We start from the raw sequence: 9,160 nt of genomic DNA, 5'->3' as shown, positions 1-9,160 counted from the left end.
GAAATTTATATGAGCATACATCCTGGTTATGACACTTATGGCCATACAAATTTGGTATGCAAGTTAAAGAAGCCGTTGTATGATTTGAAACAATTGCCTAGAGCATGGTTTGGAAGATTACGACTAGCAATAGAAATATGGCTACATTCAGAGCAATGCAGATTACACCTTATTTTTCAAGAGACAAAATGGTAAGATAATTGTTCTTATCATCTATGTTGATGACATGATTGTTACTGGTGATGATGTTGATGAGATGGCTAAATTGAAGAATTGCTTATCTGCGGACTTTGATATGAAAGATTTGGTTGAATTAAAGTATTTCTTGGGTATTGAAGCTATAAGATCCAAACAAGGAATTTTCTTATCTCAACGCAAATGTGTTCTTGATTTGCTAAAAGAAGTTGGAATGCTAGGTTGTCAACATATCGATACATCGATTGAACAAAATCATGGCTTGGAGGAATTTCCTGATCAAGTTCCTATTAACAAAGGGAGATATCAAATACTAGTGGGACGCTTGATATACTTGTCACACACACGACCAGATATTGCTTATGCAGTCAGTGTGGTAAGTCGCTTTATGCATAATCCAAGTGAAGTTCATATGAATATAGTTATTAGAATCTTATGGCACTTGAAGTCAGCACTGGAAGAGGCCTCATGTTCTCTAAGCATAACCATACAAAATTATGGCTTATTGTGATTCGGACTGGGGTGCAAGAGGAGAAAGACGACGTTATTTCACTTTCATTGGAGAAAACCTGGTTACTTGGAAAAGTAAAAAACAAAAGGTTGTCTCATTGTCTAGTGCAGAAGCTGAATACATGGCAATGGTCAAAGGTATTCAAGAGTTGTTTATGGCTTTCAGAAGGGCCTAAAGTGCATGATGATTCGATTTCCGAAATATATAAATATAAAGAAAAAGGCCTCCTCTTGCTGTTCTCTTTCTTTCTCTCTCCTATTGACTATTGACATAGCAAAGTCTGGTTCTATTGAGCGTGATACCCGCCCTCTACAAAGTTGTTTTTGAAAAGGTCTTTAAACGACTCTTCGTCTCCAGTTCCAAAAGGTTTAATGAATGGCTTTTTTCTCTGCCCACCACCCATGAAAAGACAGACTACATAGGGCCTCCTCAGCCCGCCCTGGTTCAAATACCATTTTATCCTACCTCGCTCACCGCCCCTCAGGCTTAAAAGCCTTTTCGTTGTCACCACTTACCTAGATCGATATGGCTAGTTTTCTAGCGAGATTTCTAGCTTGAATTAAGGCTTCGAAGCCCCTCTCCTCTCTCTGTAACTAGAGAGGTAGGCAAACCTGAGTTTAGAGCCACCTCGATTCGGGATGTCGGAACATCAACCGGATCGGAAACCGAATCCTAATATCGAGATGGGTTCCGAAGATGGTATGAACGAACTTCAGATTTCAGGTATAGGTCAAACACTGAGTTCAAAGTCACTATCGAGCTGGGGTCCGAATCGAACTATGATGAGATGATTTCGAGCTTAAGGGGCAGAGGCCAACCGATACCGAGCCCGAATCATCACCTGATTCCGAGTCCACATCGAGCTCTAGAAGCAATACCGACCAACACCGAGGCCGATCGAGCTCGAGCTCACAGACAAGAGCCGTTGCAAACATACTAAGGGAGAGAATCTCGGAAGAAATTAGGGAAAAACTGATTTATCATGGGTTCTCCACTATGTATTTTTAATTATATCTAAAGTAGGATCCTCCACTGTAAAGAGGATGACTACATTTCTGTAGAGGACAGTTCTCTGGCTTACATTGTAATTCAAGCACCATATTCTCCTATATTCAAGAGTTACTCTTTTAAGCTTCATAAATTGATTTATCTTGCTCAGTCCTAAAAATCATCTTCTTTACAACCTTGTTTATTTTGCATTCTTTGCAATCCATATTTGATATTTCTATTTATCATTACGATTTGTATTAAGCTATATCACATATACTTAGAACTACGTACAAATTTAACTATATCCGTTTTTCGGGTAAACAGTCATTTTAATTGTAAATCAATTAGCATATTCTCTAGGATTGTACTAGCATATTCTTTGGGATTGTAAATATCTTCCGATATCTGTGTAACTCTATATATTGTATAGCTGATTCATAATGAAATCTACTACAATTTCACCCATTTTTGAGTGTTAGTACACATGAAACACTATAATACGTCCACCATGATCTCTAAAAGAATAGTTGAAGGCAAATCACAATCCGCATTTGGTTCAGTTTCAATTCGTGAAGTTGGAAAATATTATACGGGTTCTTCAGTTGTACCCCAAAAAAAAAAAAAAAAAAAAAGGAGAGCGGGAAAATCAACAGTCAAATATGCACGAAACACCTATGATTAAAATTCTTTACCTAAATTTGGAAGCTTTAATTAAATGCTACCTATATCATAGGAAACTATCTGAGCCGTCCTATTACAGCAATGTGTAGGAAAAATAACTAAAATTTTAGTTGAATTTTCCAACAATTCTTAGTCAGCAGTTCAGTTGGTTTTTACCTTCAAAGTATTTGTTAGATCCATCCAAATTTTTACACATTAGCTTTGAGGAGTAACTTAAGTTGATTATAAATAATTACATTATAGTCCATTTTAGAGACCAAAAGAGAAGACCCCAAGCGTGCGAAAATTCCAATGTCCGGCCGTCTCCCTCTTTAATAAAGTTTGTAAAATGAAAGATCACCAAATTTACGTGATTTCCCTAGAACTATGCGTGGTTTTGTCTCTTTCATTTACTTTATGTTAGTTCAAGAATTAATTGCTATTTTGTGCATAGAAAGAGACCAAGCGAATCACAAGTATTCCTCCTATCTGCCTTTCTCTCTTTCAGGAAAGCTTTCAAGTGCAAAACTTTCTACATCTAATTCCTAGCCCCATTTCAAGAAAGGTAACCATTTCTCTTGAACTAATTCCTATTTATTCTTGTTTTCGCCATAAATGGAAATCCCTTGGTAACCTATAAAAAATTGCGGAAAGTTGACATTTGAGGATACTCTTGATTTACTACTCTTAAAATTTTTCTTAATAACGATGAAGCAGGAATTCAGAGCTTACGTATAAATCATTTACTTAATATTCAGGAACCATGTTTCGGAGAAAGCTTTGCCCCACGAATGAGGCAAATGATTCTGCTAACCGTGATGCAAAGGTAACAGGCAAATTCTCAGAAAATAAACAATCGTGCTTGTTTGTGATTTCTTTTCTGGCTTGTTTACTTTCCAATATCCTTCAAATTAACCTTACGACATATTATAAAGATAGAACGTTTACGAGTTAAACTAACCAGTACTCTGTTACTAGGCTAAAGTTCCATCTTAAAATTGTTAGCTGAATTAGTAGTGTCAGTGACGTAGTTAGTACTCTGGAATTATAGAACAGGAACTAATTTTCTTAGTCAAAACAGGTTTGCGAGTTAAGGGCAGCTCTTGGACCTCTATCTGGACGTAGTTTAAAGTTCTGCACCGATGCGTGTCTGAGGCGACACTTAGAAGCTCGAAATTGGAAACTTGACAAGGCAAAGAAAATGCTGGAAGAGACTCTCAAGTGGAGATCTACCTATAAACCAGAAGAAATTCGTTGGGTAAGTCTTGTCTGTACTGCAAATCAGAGTGCTCTTTGCCCTTTGCCATCTCTAATTTCTTGTATTCCCAACTTTGTCGTCCAAACTATGCGAGGTCACAGTTAGTACCATTTAAAATAATTGGGATAATAATGTAATATCTTAAAAAACTATGAAAGAGTTGCTTGATTCCAGCAAGTGTTTACTTTCGGTCTGTAGAATATACACATCATAAAGCTGATTTAGTTTAAGATTCAAATTTTTGTTGGTTGCTTTCTGTTGCACCAAAAAATGTTAAAGGGTGTTTAGAACACTGCTATCAATGGTTGAGGGAGTGAATGATGCCCCTAATCCCTGCAATTCCAACATTAAAGAGTGTATCAAAATGGTGAAATTACATCTATCTTTATCATTATAGTTCAGTGAATCTCCCTGCAGTTTATTGGACAATATGGTTTTGATTATTGCTGCACTAAGTATTACTAGAACAACTTTGTTTCTGTGTTTTTCTTTCATCAACTTTACTTTGGTATAATCTTGGAAGTTGGAAGATGATTCTGAAATGACGATGTTGCACTTTATCAGCATGAAGTAGCACATGAAGGTGAAACTGGCAAAGTTTCCAAAGCCAATTTCTGTGACCGACTAGGGGGAACCGTACTTATAATGAGGCCTGGGAAACAGGTTAAGTACTCTTGATATCTTACCTTTAAATAAAATCCATTCTATGTCTGATATCAAATGGTTAATATTCTCATTGTTCTGCTTAATCGATAACAGAATACATCATCTCCAGAAGGTAACGTTCGTCATCTAGTCTATCTGTTGGAGAATGCAATCCTTAACCTACCAGAAGGCCAAGAACAAATGTGTTGGTTGATTGACTTCAGCGGATGCTCATTAAACACCAACATTTCCATTAAAATTGCACGCGATGTCATTTACCTTTTGCAGAATCATTACCCCGAGAGGCTTGCTATAGTTGTTCTGTATAGTCCTCCTAGATTTTTCGAGGCATTTTGGAAGGTTTGATTCTTCCCTCTTCATTTATGTATCAGTGGCTGATCCCACGGATTTTTAAACTCCAAAGCGATCCATCACTGATCCCAATTGTTCAATGCTCTGCAGGTTGTAAAGTACTTTATTGATGCAAAAACATTTGCGAAGATAAAGTTTGTGTATCCGAATAACAAAGAGAGCACGGAGTTGATGAAGATATTTTTCGATGCTGAAAACCTTCCAAGAGAGTTTGGGGGAAAAGCCACATTGCATTACGATCATGAAGAATTTTCCAGATTGATGGCTAAGGAAGATGTTAAAACTGCTAAATTTTGGGGCTTTGACGATTTGCCATCCCATGTTAATGATAATATTGGACGCTCCATAATGCCTGTGCCAGTGAGTGTTGCATCAGCTGCAAGCTAACCATACTTCACTTGTCTATAATAGCAACTCCTAGTGTACGGCTTAAACAGTGTATTATGTTGTGCATCTTCAATGCTTTAAAAAGCAATCCCTATGTTTAATTCAGTTCTTCGATAATTCCATATATAGTTCGATCGCTCCTAAAATAATGTTTAAGTATGATAGTACATGAAGTTTTCTAAGCACCCAGACCCAAACAGCCTACATAATCAATATTAGTAATCCAATGTACAGAAAAGGAAACGCATTCTAGACAAGTAGATACTATACCATTGTAGATCGATAAAGGGAAGTAAACAAATATATTTCACGATGTAAGCAGCACAATTTTTAAGTTATTTTTCCCGTAAAAAGTAAATCATTTACGCTGATGTATTGTACTCTCTTGACCATGTCTTCATAAGAAAATGCTGAAAAATCTTTCCAAATTGAGAGAAGGAGCGCTACAACTAGCGTAACACAGCCAGCTGAAAAACGTTAGCTAGCTAGGCTAGCGCTGAATTTCTCTAATAGGGGCTTGCTTCTTTGAGCTCCGCCGATCCTATACAAGGTGTTGTTTTCTTTATCTTAACTACTAGTGGCTTATGAAGTGGTTGACATTATAAAGTGGTTGACATTCCTACGTGCTCCTCCTTACCCCTACTTATGAATCCAAAGGTCATATATCAATGGAATGGAGTTCTCTTAAAAAGGTGGAGTAAAAATATTAGACATCATTTTCATAATCGTTAATTTGACAAATCATATAAATTGGAATATACACATGTTTTTCCCATTTTGAGTTAAAATTTATTGCTGGGGTTGGTCTTGACATAAATGAAAGATGTCTACGGCTAGGTTTGGTGGCTTTGATTGTGGGGTCTGCTGCCAGTTTGGCTATTTAACTTCAGAGAGAATGGAATCAACTGGCATTTAAGTTGGAGAGAGAGGAGCATTCAACATTTGAACAAGCAATTATTAAGTAAGCTATTTCTCTTGTAATGTTGTCAAATAAGTTGTCACGTAAAATTTCAGAAAACTTGTTTGCCTACTTTTTCTCGAAAAGTATTCTCAATGTCAGAAATTTGTATTGGTTGAAAATTTGGGAGTTCTCGCAAGATCTCCGTATACGGTCAAATCCGAGTTTGTCCTTCGTGTAATTATTCAAGATTGGAACGTGATAAACCGAGAGTCGTCGTTGCAACATTGAGATAAGAAGTAAAGCCATGTTATTGAGCTCAAGATTCAGGGACCGATCAACACCGAGCTCGAGTCAATATCGAGCTATGATATGAAGTAGTGTTATCGAGCACAAGAGCCAGAGACCGATCAATACCGAGCCTGAGTCAATATCGAGCTCGAGTCAATATCGAGCTCGAGATCCGGAGATCGACCAATACCAAGACCGACCAAGATCGAGCTAAGAGACAAAGAGCCGTTGTAGCCACACTTAGGGAGAGAATCTCGGCAGGAATTAAGGAAAAACTAATTAACTAATCTATCATGGGATCCCCACTATATATTTTTTATTATATTCAAAGTAGAATTTTTTTACTATATTAAGAGTGGATATCATTTCTGTAAGGAACATATCGTACATCCAGAGAAGCAAACATAGATACACTCTCATATTAAGAAATTATTGAGATTTACACACATATAGTAAAGATTATCCTTTTTTGGGCTTTGTACATTGGATCATCTTGTTCATATAAATATCATTCTCCACTCAATTTCGGTTTGTTTTAATTCTTTTTTACAGTTAATATTCGATATTTCTCTACTTATTTTTCCGGTTTGTACCAAGTTATACCACGTATCATTAGGACTACGTATAAATTCAACTCTATCCGTTTTTCGGGTAAACAAACTCAAATGGAAAAAAGAAAAAAAAGGAACAACTACGCAAAGTTGTTTTTGTTTTAAACAACTTTTTATTAAAAAGTTTCTTCAAGAAAAAGTCAAACGCATATACGTTGAGTCAACTACAATTTCTTTGTCTATTGCTGCATACACATGTATACCGCAGGCGCAAAACTTAAACATTCTTTGCACTAAACTAAAACAACTTCCTTTGATTTACTAGCAAATAGCTATAAAGAGAAAAACGTAATTAAACCACAAGAAAAAGAAAAAGAAAACAAAACGATTGCCTCAAAAAATGGATATTATGTTACTATAATTGAATTTGAAGTAAAGAGAGGGAATATGTTTCTATCGCTTTTAGAGTGGCCCCAATGAGAAGTTCCTATTAGTGAAGATTTAATTGCATGGAATTCTCTTTGATGTTTGTTTTTTTCGTATATTTATTGAAGAATGTTTTAACACTATCTAACATTAGTGGCGTACATGGATCGGATTGGTTTGATTTTTATCAAAATCTAACCAAATCAACTACATCGGTTTGGATTGGTTCGGTTTTGTCGGATTTTTGGGATTTTTGAGTTACATGAATATTTTTCAATTTTACTTTGTTAAAGTTATAGATAAAGTTTTGATAAGTGAATATATGTTTAGTAAAAATTTAAAAACTTGAATAACATATGTCTATTAAAATATTCTTATGGGAGAATTTTCTTAGTAACACATGATAGTTATTTTCTTAGTTGTCTAACAATAATTTTTTTGTTAATGTACGCTTTCAAGGTTAATTGAATTTAATAATTAGACATAAAAATCAAGATGATACCTAATAATGATATATTCTGTTTAATTCTAAATCAAATTCGAAAAAGATAAAAGAAATCTTGACATATAAATATGGAAGAACAAAGAGATGATTGACGCATTTCAGTAACAGTTAATACGAAAATGATACAACTCATTATTTATAGTAAATAAAAATAAATACACTTTATAGTTCTATTAAATATTACATCTCATGAGAGGATCTCGAATATTCTATATTTTTTTAAAGAAAATTCAATATAAAGTCTTAAAAGTATATATAAAAATTATATATTTATATGTCGGTTTGGTTCAAATTTTTTTACTCAATACCAAACCAATCAAACCAAACTTAGTCGGATTTTTTATTCGGTTTGATTTGACTTTTCGGTTTGGTGTGATTTTCCGGTTCGGTTTGAACACCTCTATCTAACATAATGGAATGGCAAGATAGAGATATCACACTAACATGGAATCGTGGAACAGAACTACGGTGTGTTTAGTGTGAGAAAATATTTTCTAAAATAAATTTTATAATTTTTACATGGGATTTTTTCTTGACCAAAATTTAGATCTAGGTTTAAACAATTAGATTTTCTTAACAAGATAGGGTTAATCTTAGCCAATAATAATATCCACTAGATTATTTAGCTATTGTGTCAAAATGTTACAAGATCTGTGGTAACAGTGGTGAATATATGACAATGAACAACACTTAATGGCATAAATACGAAGTAGAAAGCATTAAATGGCAATAAATGGCGTATAATGATATTTATGTAAATAAGTGTAACCGGTATGACCGAAAAAGGGGATGGAATCGTGTAATGTTCCTCTTGACAATAATAAATAATTGATGAGACTTTGAATATTCAGATTCCCCTTGGATCGTGGGAAAAAGACTAGACAAGGATCTAAAGCAAAAAGTATTTTTTGTATGTATATAATAAAGCAAGAATCACTAGAGATTGTCAAAGTGTTCTTTTATAAATGAGTGTTCAATTCCCCTTTTAACTATGTCTTTTCTATTTATAAGGAGACATGTGCCATAAAACACCTAATAGTACAGATCCTAGGAATATTCTCTTTAAAGTCATATCAACAAAACTAGCTGGTACTGTTCCGTTAAGGAGAGTGCTCGTACTCGACCTCGATCTCTGTTGAGCCCGTCACCTCGCCCCTATCTTTCGTCAGATCACTTCGGCCTTGAATCTGTCTCTTGTTGAAATCATACTGATGACACGTAGCAACCTTCAAAGAGTCTCCCAGTGCTAACGTGGCCTAAATATAACTAGGATAATTTTGGCCCATATAGTTAGCCCCTCCGCTTGTTGAGGTCGTCTTCGCCGGCGAGTTCAATAAGCGAATAATATCATTCATGGTCGTCCTCGTGGTCGAGCTTGCCGAACAGATAACATGAGTCGTGGTCGTTGTAACAAGCAGGCGACTTGGCTCTCCGTGGGCCGCATATTTCAAATTCCTTAAATTTTTCGAGT

The 9,160-nt window shown here is 35.4% G+C and overlaps 1 protein-coding gene across 2 annotated transcripts; it reads left to right on the top strand.

Annotated features, from left to right (window-relative positions):
- The first annotated feature begins 2,635 nt into the window (after window positions 1-2,635).
- LOC104101477 (uncharacterized) lies at window positions 2,636-5,123 on the top strand. 2 transcript variants are annotated; one of them, XM_009608925.4, is made up of 6 exons: window positions 2,636-2,921; window positions 3,115-3,182; window positions 3,438-3,614; window positions 4,179-4,277; window positions 4,374-4,619; window positions 4,722-5,123. In XM_009608925.4, the coding sequence occupies exons 2-6, from the start codon at window positions 3,120-3,122 to the stop codon at window positions 5,016-5,018; spliced, it is 882 nt and encodes a 293-aa protein (XP_009607220.1). In that variant the 5' UTR covers window positions 2,636-2,921; window positions 3,115-3,119; the 3' UTR covers window positions 5,019-5,123. The 2 variants fall into 2 exon arrangements, with proteins under 2 accessions (XP_009607220.1, XP_018628038.1); XM_018772522.3 differs by lacking the exon at window positions 2,636-2,921 and having other exon boundaries at window positions 3,003-3,182.
- The last annotated feature ends 4,037 nt before the right edge of the window (window positions 5,124-9,160 follow it).

The sequence above is a fragment of the Nicotiana tomentosiformis genome, chromosome 2 (assembly GCF_000390325.3).
Source record: "Nicotiana tomentosiformis chromosome 2, ASM39032v3, whole genome shotgun sequence".
NCBI lineage: Eukaryota > Viridiplantae > Streptophyta > Magnoliopsida > Solanales > Solanaceae > Nicotiana > Nicotiana tomentosiformis.
The sequence above is the reverse complement of the archived record's forward strand: the minus strand, read 5'-3'. Positions and strand labels throughout refer to the sequence as shown.